General features: G+C 38.4%; 1 protein-coding gene across 6 annotated transcripts in view; it reads right to left on the reverse strand.

Annotated features, from left to right (window-relative positions):
- The window catches only part of piezo2b (piezo-type mechanosensitive ion channel component 2b), a 104788-nt gene that overhangs the window by 54799 nt on the left and 34487 nt on the right, over positions 1-15502 (reverse strand). For all 6 annotated transcript variants that reach the window (XM_088085822.1, XM_088085821.1, XM_088085823.1 and 3 more), the window contains exons 5-9: positions 14250-14412; positions 12627-12897; positions 10573-10786; positions 4773-4947; positions 1159-1278 (exon numbers count right to left, since the gene is read on the reverse strand). In XM_088085822.1, coding sequence (XP_087941948.1) covers positions 1159-1278; positions 4773-4947; positions 10573-10786; positions 12627-12897; positions 14250-14412 — 943 coding nt within the window. The remainder of the gene's footprint in view (positions 1-1158; positions 1279-4772; positions 4948-10572; positions 10787-12626; positions 12898-14249; positions 14413-15502) is intronic.

Consider the following 15502-nt stretch of genomic DNA (forward strand, 5'->3'; position numbering starts at 1 on the left):
TATGTTTATTGTCCAAGTTTGTTTTGCCATCACTGTATGTTGAGCAATGTCTACAACAATTTTATGTCACAACAGACAAGTTTTCTGAATCTGAAAGGAGCTGCTGTCTAATGATAATTAATTAATTATGTTAATTAAAGTTCTGTTATAATAAAGTTAAATAAAAAAGCTATTGTCATAATTAAGTTTAATAAAGTACTGTTTTAATAAAATTTACTAAAGTAGCTACTGTAATTATAAAGTTAATTAAAGTTCTGTTACAATAAAGTTAAATAAAATAGCTATTGTCATTATAAAGTTCAAAAAATACTAAAAAAAGTAATAAAGTAAGTTAACTACAGCAGCTATTGTAATAATAAAATTAAATAAAGTACTGTCATAATTAAGTTAAATAAAATACTGTAATAACAAAGTTAACTTAAGTAGCTACTATCATTATAAAGTTGAACAAAGTCCTGTCATAATAAAGTGATTCAGTTATTATTAAGTTAAATAAAATAGAATAGAATAGAATATTCCTTTATTGATCCCCCATTGGGGGAAATTCCAAAATAGTGTTATAACGAGTAAAATATTACTGTAATTAAATAAATGAAAACTGAACCACCAGTGGCTATGTCAAAAGTGAAACAAACAGCTCTCCTTTTCATATACTGTTAGTGCAGGCATGTCAAACTGGTCCACAGGGGGGCCGGTGTGGCTGCAGGTTTTTGTGCCAACCAACCAAGAGCACACAGTTTGACCAATCAACTGTCTGAAGACGGAGATCAGTTGATTAAATGAGTCAAGTCTGGTGTGCTGCTACTTGGTTGGAAACAAAACCTGCAGCCACACCGGCCCCCCTGTGGACCGGTTTGACATGCCTGTGTTAGTGTTTCGAGGTCACACAGTTGCTCCACGGCTCTTAAGACATTTTAAGACCAATCTCTATTTTTACACTGATTACTTCAATGCTTTTTAAGACTTATTAAGGATCTGTGAGGAGCCTGTTTTTTGCCATGTACTTAAAAACACATTTAAAACATGCATTGATGGGTTTCTTTCAATGGGATCCCATTTCAGTGTTGTACAATGGTTTCCTAACCAAAGGATGATTACTTCCTGACCTGTCCAGTAATCAGTACTTTATTAGTTGTGTGTGTGTTAACCCTGACGTACGTTTTTCTCATCTGTGTCCTGGCGTAATTCCCACCACAGCTGCCTCTTCCTGTTGGCCGAGTTATTCGTTCTGTTTCCATCCAGATCTTCCTCCTCACACATATCGCCCTCCTTGTCGTCCTGTAAAAACAAAGATAGACGGTTTGGATGATACATATCTTCACTACTAGACTTTGAGCTCAGTCCACTATTGTGCAACAATACAGATAATACTTTCAAGAATCGCCGTTTTATTCAGCTGCTATTGGGCAGTTTTACAGTGTAGGAGTGTTGTATCTGAGGAGGAGTTCGGTGACCTTTAAAAAGAGGAAATGATGTCATTTTACTGTAAATTATCAGCATTTCTAACTATTGATTTTCTGTATTTTACTCACAACAAAGAGTATGATCTTGGCAGCATCTTGGTGGCTTAAAAACCACAAAATACTGAAACAAAAAGTAATTTATCTGCAGGCTCTTCAGCCTCCAAGACATATTTTTTCCTTAAGTCACATTAGTGAGAAAAAGCCCTCTATTTAAGAATTTTTTTGCATCTCTATCTTCACAAAAAAACAAATAATTCTGTGCTAAAAAAACGAGACATTATATATATTGTATACACAATATTAGGGTTCAATAACAGATAAACACACTTGTTAAGTCTGTGTTTTTCTACTTTAAATATCTCATGTTTAAGTATATTAAAAATTTGATATTTTAAAATCAATGCATACATTGCAACTTATATATTAACTTATTCCAGTTCACATTATTGGCCGTTAGCTTGATTCTAGTTTTGTTTCAAGTACTTGTTATTGTACTCAATATGTTTTCCTCAAATATTTAAGAGAATAATTTGTTAAAGAAACCAACATGACGTTATTTTTCTTGTGTGTCTCATATTTTTTTCTACTTCTATTAAAATCTAAGTGAATTATTCTGTGTCCACAGTTTTTACTACATTGGCAAACTACTGCTGAATAAAAGCAGATGCTGAACCACAAATCAAGCATTAAATTAAGTGAAAACTTTTTAATATTTCTTGTGTTTTTGGCGAAGATGAGATCCGTCATAATCTGGCATCTTCGCTATCGAACAAACCTGTCAGCTGCTGATTTATGTCGTAATCATGTTTTATTATTAGCGTCGTCTAAAGTGTAAGAGTAGGTGAAAACACACACACACACACACACACACACAGCCCTCTGTGGAGAAATCAATAATGCATATAGCCCCGCAGGTTTACAGAGAAGTATTGACCCCTCTATAAAAACACTAATCTATAACTCCATTACAGGACAGACGAGCAGAGCCTCGAGCTCTGAGGTGAAGGAAGACGGGTTGAATTCAGGAGCGAGGGTCTTTGTGACATTTCATCGAGAGCTGCAGCAGCTCCAGTTTAGAAGTGCGAGTTTGTATTTAATAAAGGTTAAGTCTTCTTCAATAATGATTACATTCTTTTTGGGCAAATCATTTATGAGTTACAAAAGTATTTTGAAGAGTCGGTTCACCTGAAAGACAAAATACATTTTCTCATCTGGTGTATAACTGTGTAGATAGTTCTGATTTTATTTACGCAGGATTTGATCCTTGAATCTGTCTCAAGAATTATTTTTTTTATGTTTTTTATATTTCTTTTTTTTTCTACCAAATTGTATGCAGCGTATTTGGGACATTGTAGATTAGAGGGTAATATACTGAGAAAAAAATCCTAAAGTCGTAAATTTACAAAGACAAAAACTCTAATATTCTCTGAGAATTGGTTGATTTATGAGGGGAAAAAATCACATAATTACAAGAAAATCAAATACTCTCAGATTGAAGTGGTAAATATCCCCCAATTACGAGAAGAAAACTGAAATATTCTCTGACATTATGAGAAGTCTATGAGAAGAAACTCAAGTATTCTCAGAGAATTAGCACATTTATGAAGAAAAAAGAAATCATAAACTTATGAGAAGAAACCAGAGAAGTGAAATTAGAAACTACTTTCTACTAAAGAAACTTGTCATTTGGGTGAATTAGATTATAAACATGACATCTGTAATCTGTAACATCTGTAACACCATCTGTAAACATCTATACAACCAAAGTGCTTCATCGCGTCATGAAATGTTGTGTTTGAGGTGTTATGTAACGTTTAGATTTCCCCCCTGCAGATCACTGTAACACTGCCACATGTTGCCAGGATGCATGCTCCCATCACGCTTTGTCAAAATTAGCCCAGCAGTGTCTCAGATAACACCTGAGCTGCGGCGGACGCATCCAGCCAGAGATCGATCGTCCTGGAATCTTCCCTCAATACAGTTTCTCTGATCACGAGGCCACCTGGCTGCCCATTTAATTCAATCTGCTGCTATTTCAGTTCACTGTCTGGAATTTACTGAGGAGCCGTGTGGAGGTGTCGTGTGCCCAATTCAGCTGAATGGCTCTGACACCCACTGACTGCCTGCATCCATCCGCCCAGTTTTACATCAAATCCAGCGCTCTCTAAACAGGAGCTCATTGGAGTTTCCCAGCTAAAATAAGTGTTAAATCACACACTGTTTTTGGGGGGAAAAGCCGGTCATTTTATCTGGAATATGTATTGTATTTTCCTTTTCTGCTTCATTTCAGGTTTGTTATTAAATAAAAATCCACCCTCAGATGTTCTGTCATAGTATTTCTGTGACTGAGAGTTGTAATTTACATTTATTTTTACACACAATACATATAGTTGTCTTGTATTTATTTTGTCTAGTCGCTAAAATACTTCTCCCAGAATAATACATAATGCTCAGAAGGCGGGCATGAATTTGATGTACTTGAGGCCGTAAAGGACCCGAAATAAACTGTGTACACAAGGCGAAATACTAATTGATTTCAATTAATAGGAATTCAAACCCCCACCATTTTTACGCAAAAAAATTCAAATCACTTAGTTTTTAAAAAATTGCTTTTAAATGTCCTATTATTAAATTACCTTGTTGGCCTGTTTTATGTTTTGTAAAGCACTTTGTACTGGATTTCTTGTATGAAAGGTGCAATATAAATAAAGTTTTCTTATTATTGTTATTATAATTATTTAGGTGAGAACTCAAGAGAGAAGTAGTGAAACTGAATGAAAAATTATGGGAGTAGGTGTTGAGTTTAAAGGCTGCAATGTACATTGTGTTTTGAAGCTACTGCCTCTTAAAAATTTATATTTCTTCTTCTATGATTGATAAACATCACTTCAAAATCTAGACAGAAGCCTTTGCTTTCTGATTTTAAACCAATCCAAAAATTGTGTTTCGATAATTGAAACATTTTCCTGAAAATGTTTAATAATGTCTTTAAATTTTCAAATTAGGTATAGGAACAAGAAAAAGACATAATAAAACAACAATTAATTTCGATTATGCACAGTATAATACAAATCATCAAAACACCTTTTTTAAAGCAATAAAGTCATTCAGTTTTAGATTATTTTTTCTCTTTAAGACAACCTTTATAAAAATAAATCAACCATGTGATTGCTTCTTAGTCACAATCACCTTATTTAATGAACTTTCAGGCCAAATTATTGACATGTTTTGCAGTAAATGTCACAAAGCTGTGGACTAACAGGGTCTACTCTCATGGGCTTTGATTGCATTTGTGTCTGCTGTCCTCACCGTCAGCTGGTCGATGGGTTCCTGCAGCCAGAGGCGGATGAGTGTGGCCAGGGTGTAGTACAGAATCAGCAGCATGATGGGATTGACAAAGTGGTACCACTTACGGTCCGGGTGCACGATGAGCTTCCATGTGTAGGAGCAGTTGCTCTGAACGATGGGGGAGATGCCAAAAAAACTGCGGAGACAGACAGGCAGAAAGATATGTGAAGACAGAGACACTTTTAACAGGGTTTAAATTGTAAAATCAGAAACTTTGAGTATAAATTAGCAATACATTACATTTTCTAGAGATAAACAAAAATATCAAGCTCGAAACAAAGAGGTCAATATCTTAACGACAAATAACAGAAACTTTGGTGCTTAAATTTGTCCTTGAAGACAAATTTATAATACAACTTAAACCTCCAACACTTGAGAAAAATAGATTGGCTTTCTTAAATTGTGTCCTCCAATTTAAGAAAGCCACGAGAGAAACAAAGATGCCTGAATACTCATCCTTAAATCTTCTGTGAACTGGCCCCAAAGTGATCAATCTGTGTCTGGACTGTTCTCATTGAGGTAAGTGTATTTGTTGAATTGATTACATTCAATTCAGTGTAGGAGGCCTTGGGTTCTCCATCTTTAAAACTAATTATCGATTCCAGAAACAAAGCCAGGATGGATGAGGTGATGCAAACGTTACAAAAGATTTTAGGATCTGCAGAGTCATGCTGTCTGTGCTGAGTGGCCTATATCCTAAAACATCAGTGGTTCACAACCTGGGGGTCTGGACCTCTTAGGAAGTCCCAGGAAAAATCTGAGCAGAGAATGATGAAAGGGATAAATTTGTTTCATTTTTACTTATATATTTAATATTTACTTAATATTCTTAATAAATGCTGAAGACTTTATCATTTGATGGCCTAAAATTAGCCTGTATATGAATGTTTTTTCTATGCAGGAAACAAAAAGGGAGCAGACTCCTTTCCCACAGCAAGTGGACAAATATGCCTTTTTTGTTTTTCTTCTGGTGCGTTATGTCCGACGTCACAAACGGACTTGAAAGCAAGTTAGTAAACAGTAGAAAGCAGCATGGAGGCCAGTGAAAATGTAATGACACTTATGATTTTTTTTCTATCTGTTACTTGGTCAGTCTCTCTTTCAAACTCTGTGCTGACAAACAATGTTTGAGCACTGCTTGGTTGGAGATTGACAGAATTTGAGGCTGAGATGACAAAGACAGAGTCCCAGAAATGAACATCACAGGGGCTTGAGATGGAAAAGTCAATCTTTGGTTAACTGCTGATTTCTACACTGACGTCGGAAGCTGTGATGGGGTGTCACAAGTGGATATTGCTTTTTTAGATATTGCATTTTAAGGGGTAACACCAATGCAAAATACTAACTACAATGTTAAAGTATCATATAGTTGATTTGCTCCTGTATAATCTCTGATTTTCTGCCAGGTGACACTCCCGTGAGGAAAGCTTCCTTCCTCGCTCTAACCTTGGATTCTGAGGCTAAAAATCTGTTTGTCCCACAAAGGATGCCGTATGATTCACTCCTCTTCCTCTGAGCAGAACAAAGATCACCTCCTCAACAGGAAGCGTGCTGACGTATACCGGTGACAACCCCACAGATTTAGGTGCCCTCTGAGTCTTTTCTGTGCCATGTGGAGGAGTGGACACCCCCCTCTGACCCCATCCCACTTCCTAAACGGTTTCTTGTTGCAGCTGGGGAAGGCCCGTTGGTCACATGACTGGGGACTTCCATTGTAAGGCGGGGAGGCAGGAAGTGGAGTGGAAGCCAGGCCTCTCAACGGCCTCACTCAACGCCGCACCGACAGCAAGGCCAAGTCGACTGTCAACACGCACAATTAGGGCAAGCACTGAGGTGGCCTATTGTCCAATGGAAGCTGCACATATTTACGTCGGTAAGAGTTTCCCTCAGACCGCCTGAGGGGTGTGCAGAGAGGAAACAGGCGGGACCAGGGGAGAGCGTGTTACTTTTATCATCACATTGGGCCTCAGTTTTCACGCAGCGGCAGACAGAAATACCTCAGCGCTGTGGAAAGTCAACATGAACGCACGCGGAGACGGCAGATGATGAAACAGTCGGCCTGTTCGTGTAAAAAGCGATCAAAGAAGAATCAGGGCTGTGGTAAACTTTCCAAATTAAGAACTTCAAATACACAAATGAGAAGCTGTTTGTAAAAAAAATGACACCCTCTCTCCCATGTTTACTGCTGGAAACTACAAAAAGCAAATTTACAAAGTTAGTATTCAAGATAAGAGTTATCTTTTGTGGTAATTTAGCTTTTTTGGGGTATTATTTATGTCCCTAAGTAGTTAAGTTTAGAGGTTCCCAACCTTTTGGCCTTTTGATCCTTTGAAATAAAGCAAAGTCCATTTGAGACCTCTTGTAATGAGGTCATGATCTCAGTGTGGTGATGCATCATGAGAAGTTATTTGTCCTTTTGTCTCATTTTAAAGAGGCCTCTGTAGATGAAATTATAGTATTTTACAGTCCAGTATTTTATAGGCTTAAAGAGTTGTTTTTTTTGTTTGTTTTTTGTTTTAAAAAGGTATCCAGTCTTTTACCACCTTTTAACAGCTTTAAAGGGACAGTTTTGTTTTAGAAGTGGGGCTGTATTAGGTACCTAAAAATAGCCAATTTACTATTACATACATCAGATGGTGGTCGGTGTGGAAGCTACGCAATCTACTGCTGTGGAGGGGTCAGCAATAAAAATGCATTTTAGTAACAGAAAAAAAATCAGTTTAAGTTTGTGCTCAGACAGTGATTTCCAGTCGAAAAATTAAGCCATTAGATCGGTTTCTTCAAAGCCAGACTCTACTGAGAAAAACAGTAATTTAACATCGCTGAACACAGGAGCTGCTGGTCTACTGCTGCCTCGATTAGTTAGTTTGTGTTATTTTGTGAATCTGGCTATAAGAGCCACTTAATCACATATTTTATACTTGGTAAAAATGTTTATGTTGGTATATGACATATATAGGTTTTAATCTTCAAGTCTTTACAACCATTTCTGTACATTTTGAATGGATTATACTAGCAGACTAAACTAAAGTTATGTTTATATTCCCAATATAGGAACATGTACCATTTTTTTGCTAGATAGGAATGGGACATCGAGTCAGTAGTGGGCCAGAGGAAATGTGATTATGTCTGCTGTACTTTTTTGTACTCCAAAATAAATCTTGTTAAAGTTTTTTCCTGCCTCATGTGAATACTTAGATTTTACAAACTGGGGCTGGAGCAAGAGTCAAAACTGAGACACTTGCAGACTAAGACAGACTAAGTGGATTGGGAGTTATGGCATGTTGAAGCGGCCACTATACTGGTGCTTAAAGGGGTCAGTCCAGATTCACCAAAGTCACACAATAACACAAACTAGATGACCGAAGCAGCAGCGGACCAGTTCAGCGAGTTAAAATGACTGTTTCTGTTCATGGAGTCTGGTGGCTTTGACAGGAGCATCGGAGCGGTTAGTGGCTTCCCCGTCAAAACAGGCTTTTCTGAAGGAAAGGTAAAGAGGTGAAAATACTCTCTTAACTTCCATGTCGGACTCGAAACTGCCTCTGCGAACTGGGGGCATGCCGACTGACATCTACCAAAATAATACCCTGACTATGGATAAGTACCTCATACAACCCCACATCAAAAAACCCTAACCATCCCTTTAAAGGGTTTTAGAGGCCGAAAGAGGTTAAAATATCCACTATTTTAATAGCATTAATGATTTTTTGAGGCCTGAAGAGGTTAATATATCCAGTATTTTACTAGTTTCACATATTTTTTAAAGACAAAGGAGAAAAATACAGAATTTGACTAGCTTTCAGAGGACAGAGAAGGTCACAGTATTCATGATTTTATTAGCTTTTTGGGTTTTTAGAGGCACTCCTACTGTTCGGCTGCTACAGCATGAACAGTATAAAAGACAATTACTGACTGTGCAAAAGGAGTGAGAGGGGTCCATTCATTCTGATGAGTTTTCTAACGAGAAGTGTGTCAATGCAGCGCTGTAATCACACCTTATCTACCATCTGAACCAGGAGAGGGATGGGGAGGACACAAGGTTCGTCCAAGGCAGTTCCAGCTATACATAGCTGTAAATAGCCTCGGTCCTGACACGCAGCAGCACGGCTTTCAAATGAGAAACCGTGAGATCAATAAAGTCCTGCAACACCAAGGGCACTGAGACAACAGCCACAGTGAGACAACAGCTGCAGTGAGACAACAGCTGCAGTGAGACAACAGCCACAGTGAGACACTACTACAGTGAGACAACAGCCACAGTGAGACAACAGCTGCAGTGAGACAACAGCCACAGTGAGACACTATTACAGTGAGACAACAGCCACAGTGAGACAACAGCCACAGTGAGACAACAGCTGCAGTGAGACAACAGCCACAGCGAGACACTATTACAGTGAGACAACAGCCACAGTGAGACAACAGCCACAGTGAGACACTATTACAGTGAGACAACAGCCACAGTGAGACAACAGCTGTTTTATGATGTGCAGCTTGACGATTACAAAATGAATCCGGTGATGTGATGTTGTATTTCAAGTCAGTAGTGGGGTAATAACAAAAGTAATGTAATGAGTTATTTGGTTTGGGGGTAATATTAATATACTTACTGCATTTTTTTTTTATTAGTTACACTATTCTCTTACTGGAAAAACTAATTTTATTACTGCAACATGTTACCACCCAAAATTGACTACAATGACATCAATTTTTATAATTAATGTTGGTGCCATAACATCTCAGTGAGACTTTCATGGTAAAATAAAAGTTAAAAAAATACATTTAAAGTTTATTATTTTAAATGATTAGATCTTTGTGGCATCTCATGCGTAGCATCAAATGTTCCTCCGCTCCTGCTGCAGTGGAAAGTCACTTCTTGTCAAACATCTTTGGTGGTATCCTTAATGTGTATTTTTTAGTAATTAGTAAATAAACAGCATTCTTCGCATTCCAAGTTGTCAGTCAAACACACTGAGCGTAGTGACTCGAGCTACTTTCAGCCACAGAGTTTGTATTCATTACAGCTGTGACTAACGTATGTTGGCAAGATGTGCACCGATGTGGCTTTACTCCAACCGCAGCGTTTCGCCGCTGCAGCCACAGACAGCTGATTGTCTCCTTTCTCATGCATAATAAAACAACAGTGGACGTAGTGAAGTGCCTAAAAGCTCTGCTTCTTGTATTGATGTGCTGTGAGTAGGAGTTTGATATATCTCCCCTCCAGCTGGGTTTGCCTTTTCCTTTGCCTTCTTGTTTGTAACAATAGTAAATATTTATCATCGTTTAAACAAACTTGCAGCGGGCGCAATAAATATCGCCGAGTCAAAGGAGCTCTGGCTGCAGAGCGCTGTCATCACGTCATGTATTTTCACATTAGAAAGGAGCCAGACGGCATTAGTACGGGCTTGTGCTGTTTAACTAGAGAAATACCATTTCAACGATTCATCAAAGAGACAAGACAATGAATGATGGAAAGTTCAACTTTCTCTAGATTGAGCAATCACTCACTGCTGTTTGGGAGACAGTTTGTGTTTTTTTTTTCGAGATTAGAGTCATCTCTTTTTGAAGACAGAGCAACTGTCAAGTTTTTCATTGGGAAAATAATCTGGATCTATTGTATAATTATAAGTAGAGATAGCAAATTAAACACTTTTTGATTTAAACTGATTAAAAATAAGATGTTTAAACCTTGAACCAGGCACAGACTTAAAACATACAAGGTTACGACACCTGAGTCCGGGAGTGACTGGATTCTGTGTCTGACCTGATGTAGCTGTCGCCAGGTGGGATGGACTCCTGGAAGAACTGGAACTGATAGAGGTAGAGGACGATGAGGTGTCCAGCGCTGAAGATGGCCATCAGGACGCACATGCAGCTGAAGATGAGGGTGTCGAAGGTCCGGCGGAGGGACCACCAGGTGCACAGGAAGAGGAAGATGAAGAAGTAGACAGCCGAGGTCAATGAAGGCAGCATGATACCTGCAAAGACAGAAAGTGGACACAAAGTCAGAGGACAGTGGTTTAAATATATGATCAGGATGATAATTAATTATCAGCCTTTGTTTTAACCCAAATAGAGACCCAGACTGGCGGCACATCACAACACAACACTTCAGTGGATGTAAATCTGAGAAACGTTAACTGAATTTATTCCTTAATTTCATAAACACTCTAAATAAATAAATCTGATGATTAACATGATAGGAGAGGAGAAAAGAAAAGTGGGAAACAATTGTTGCAATTTGGAGTAACATTACAGTCTTAATTTTAAGTGTCAATCATTGGTTTTACTTTATTTTATCCCTGCTGCTTATTTCTATTCTGTTCCATTCTATTTTATTCTTATTCTATAGACTTTATCACTTTGTTTTGCTTGATTTTTAAATATTTTATTGTATTATTGTTGTAATTTTCCAGTCTTGCAAAACTTTATGTACAGTTGTTTGTGTTATCCTTTAAAATGTGTCTGTGCTATTTAAATTTTGCCATGTGAAGCACTTTAGGCTGCATGTTTGTATGAAAGGTGCTATACAAATAAAGTTATGTTGAATTCTCGCTCAACAGCTGCGATATCTCATACCAGATTTTAGTTTTACGTTTTGTTTTTTTTTTGGTTCAGCACATTCAAAAACGTTACTAATAATATTTTCACCTTTGGACATTTTGATGAGTAATGTTCGGTCACAAGTATAGTTTGCTTTGTTTAAAGTCAAAAAGGTTTGGAACCACTGCTTCAAATATGCTTGTAATTTGAAAAGAAAACACATTTTTTACCATCACCATAGCAGCGCTGAACATAACATGCTTTTGTTGTGTTCAACCGCTTTTGGCAACCCACTTTTGAATGTGTAAAAAAACATTCGTATTTCTAAACTGCCGTTCAAACCCCTACAACAAATGAGAAGCAAACTCTTTGAACAAGAAAATGTGATTTTCATTTTTCTTCTTTTTAAATTACAGCAGCTGACTCTTATATTTCAACTGAAGACTTTTCAAAACTCTAAGTTAAGCACATTACTACAGATTAAAAACAAGTACAGTAACTGAAAAAAGGTAACAAAGTATTCACTGTAAAGGGACAGCTCAAACCAAAATAAAAACCACATCTTTTCCCTCTTACCTGCAGTGTTATTTATCAGTCAAGATTGTTTCAACGTGAGTTGCAAAGTGGAGATGTCTGCCTTCTCTCCAATAAAATGAAAAGAGATATCAAAAGATACCAAAAAATAAATTTGAAAAATTCAACATCCATGTCTATGTCCTGGTCACTGAAGTTAATCCACAGACCTTGTTGTGAGCAGTTTAGGTACTATTTCTTACTACTGAACTACACCCATCAACCGAATCATAATGCAGAAGGAAACTTGCATCGATTGCTCACTTACTTTGCACAACTGAGCTCAGTGGAGGAGGATGCACCTCATGTCCATGAGTAGATGCACGCTTCCTTCTGTGTGGTGATACGGTAGGTGGGTTTGTGGGTGTAGTTCGGCAGACAAAAAATAATTCCGAAATGAAAATGCTCATGATAAGGCCTGTGGTTTATCTTGAGTGATTTCTGGAAAGAGACATTGCTGTTGAGTTTTTCAAATGTATTTTTTTTTGCAATTTGAGCACCACAAGCCGAGTCTTTTCTAGTTAAATTATACTGGAGAGAAGGCAGAAATCTCTACAGCAGATGTCTCCAACACTCTGCAACTCACACCAAAACAATCTATATAGATAAAAAACACTACAGCTTAGTGGATTTTTTTTTAATTTGTGTGAGCTGTTCCTAATGCTGCAGCAGATTCTCTGAACAGCATCCAAAGCTGCTCACCTGTCATGCCCAACAAGATGGTGACCACCACCTTCCCCGCAGTGGTGATCAAGTTCCCGATAATTTCCTTCACTTTGGATGCAACCTCCGCCACGAGCCGCAGAATCTTCATCTTGGTGCTCTCTTTTGCCTCCTCATCTTCCTCCTCCTCCTCCTCCTCTTCCTCCTCGTACAGCTCCTCCTCCTCTTCATCCTCCCCTGCCTCGTACCCGGCTTCAAAGTCCTCCTCGAGCAGGATGTTGTCATCCAGGCTCAGCATCTCCTCTTCCTCCTTTAAGGGGGTGAATTACAGCGATGTTACTTTTCAGCATTGAATGATGGATGGTGCTGTCTGGAGGTCAGAGCTCTCCAAGGTGCTGAAAACAGTTTCCTACAGGTAGCACGTGCATAGCAAGCCCTGTGTCAACTCTGCTGAGACATGATTAGTGACCCGCGGCAGATGTTTTCCTCTGGAACCACATGTTGGCTTGGGCTCTTATCCAGTCACTTCTTCCTTGGCTGCTGTTTCTAACCAACTATGTGTCACTTCTTTCCTACAGTCTCAATAAAATAGAGACATAATAACAAGTGAGCCATTCACTGTGATTTATACAGAACACATATGAGGCACTAGACAAAGAAAGTAGCAGGTGGTACAGAGCCTGTTTTGAATCAAACAACAATTTCAGCTCAGATGGCTCACTGGCGGAAATAAAAGCCCGAAACATTACGCAGGCTCTGTAGATGAATTCCTGGTGTTTCTCAGTAATGGGGAGCGATGCCATCTGTGCCAGCGTGAGCAGCACAGTCGAAGCGAAAGTGAATGTGGATTTAATTAACACTGAGTCATAAAGAGGAGGGAGGACTTGCCAGGGGATGGGGGCTGTATTCCAAGTCATCAACACTCACAGGGAACTCTATTCAAACTCTGCTTCTCCAAACTTATGCAGCTCAGTGAGGAAGTTACGCACAGAGCAGCAGAGAAGACTTAACTGGCCACTTTAGACATTAAGTGAAACCTAATTTTTAAAAAATCTGATCAGTTCTGACTCACAAAGGGTGCATTTTCAGAACTCAGGAACTTTTTCATCATTTTAAATCCCTCTTTTTAGTGGTATCCACACTTCAAGAATTAGAAAAAAATGTAGTTATTTGTTTAAGGAATAGGCATTTTAAGTAGCTTCCATAATGGAGTATTTGCATGAATCTATTAACGAGCAAAAAAAACAAACAAACTCTAACATGAAAATAGGAATTTAAATTTGCCAAAAACAGAAAATGAGCAGTTATAAATTCATTTACTGAACAATCAGGCTTCAATTAGTCCATTAAACCATACACAGAAGTTAAAATGAGCAAAATTAGCCAACTGTCTCTCATTGTTGTTGACATTACATAGGTTGTTTTGTTCCCATAGGTCTTTGTTCCCATGTTTCCAAACAAATCAAACCAATTTACTCACATTTCAAAGTTTTAGATGCTTGTTAAAGGCGTCTGAACGTACGTCTAGGTTTCGAAGGGTAAAATAGATCTTCCTGTACTATACTGCTGATAAACAAATCATTGAATTACGATGGTTGGTAAATGGATGTAAAAGTCAGACATTGTTTCAGGACACTGCATGTCACCACAAATGAAACCCACTTGTTCTTCTGCTTCGAAGTCGGCGTTGTACTGGGCCATGTCCTCAGGCGGCCTCTTCTGGACCAGACTGCGACACAGCAGCCAGATGGCCAAGCCGGCCACGAACATGCCGATGTCAGGGATGAACACTCGGATGCCGTTCCCTGCATCTGCACCAATCACACTGGAGACAAACACAAAACAGAGGACACCAAAGTGACAGAAAGCAGGCGCTCGTTTCCTCAAAGTAACAACGAATCCCAACATCTCCCAAAATTGTGATTTGGAGCAATCACGCAGGCTAGGATTGCAACCAAATGATGGAAAATGGGACTGAGGACAACAAACTTAACTGTCTGTGGACGATCACTTCTAATGCGAAACAGTTATTCTAAGAAACCGGAGAACTTGAGGTTGCTCGTGTAGTTCACTTGGCCAAAAAATAGCTGTGCTGTCGTGTGTTTGAATCTGGCGTGGGACGTTTGTCACATGTCACCTCCCTTTGTCTCTCCCAGTCTTTTAGACTATCTTTCTGACTATTTAAAAAAACGATTCACCAATCTTCAAAAAGTTTGCAGCAGCTGACACCGAGCATCATGTCCCTACAATCTGTGTTCATGCAAACTTCAAACTCATTGTTGCAGCAATTATATCTTTCAGAAAACACTACCTGTTCACATGAATGCATGGGAATCTGGACTCTTTCCATCACTAAACTGTTCGTTTAATGTGCTGTGTTGGATTCTTCTGCTTTTATATGGTGCACCACCCACTTTAATGAAATCTGGCTTGCCGGTTTTAAACGTATTGCCGTTAACAAGTGGGTGAAATTCCATTCAAACAAAAAGGCCATGAGAGAGTGTGGGTTTTTTAAAGTGCAACAAACATTACACCCTTCAAAATTGCATCCTTTGTTCATAATAAGGCGGTGTGAGCAAAAAGCTCTCTTTTTCCTCATTAAGCGGCATTTAGTAAAGTGAAAAACAAAAAACCCTGATCTGAGGGTTTAGTCTTGCAGAGTGGTCTAGGACTTGCAGTCTAAGATTTACACATAAATAATATTTAACATTTTTCCATCTAACTTATTTCACACCTATTAGCCACCAGAAAATGTTTCCTAACAGCCCAAATCTCTGGTATAAATGTAAATACATTAAGGTACATTTGTCTATTTGTTTTGGTCATGTGACTGCATCCAGACATTTTGGAAGGAGTTTCATTATGTTATTCGGGAGGCTAATGGTTAACAGTTTGCACTATCTCCTAGGGGTGTA

The sequence above is a fragment of the Plectropomus leopardus genome, chromosome 12 (assembly GCF_026936395.1).
Source record: "Plectropomus leopardus strain MGB_pleo_1.0 chromosome 12, ASM2693639v1, whole genome shotgun sequence".
Lineage (NCBI taxonomy): Eukaryota > Metazoa > Chordata > Actinopteri > Perciformes > Serranidae > Plectropomus > Plectropomus leopardus.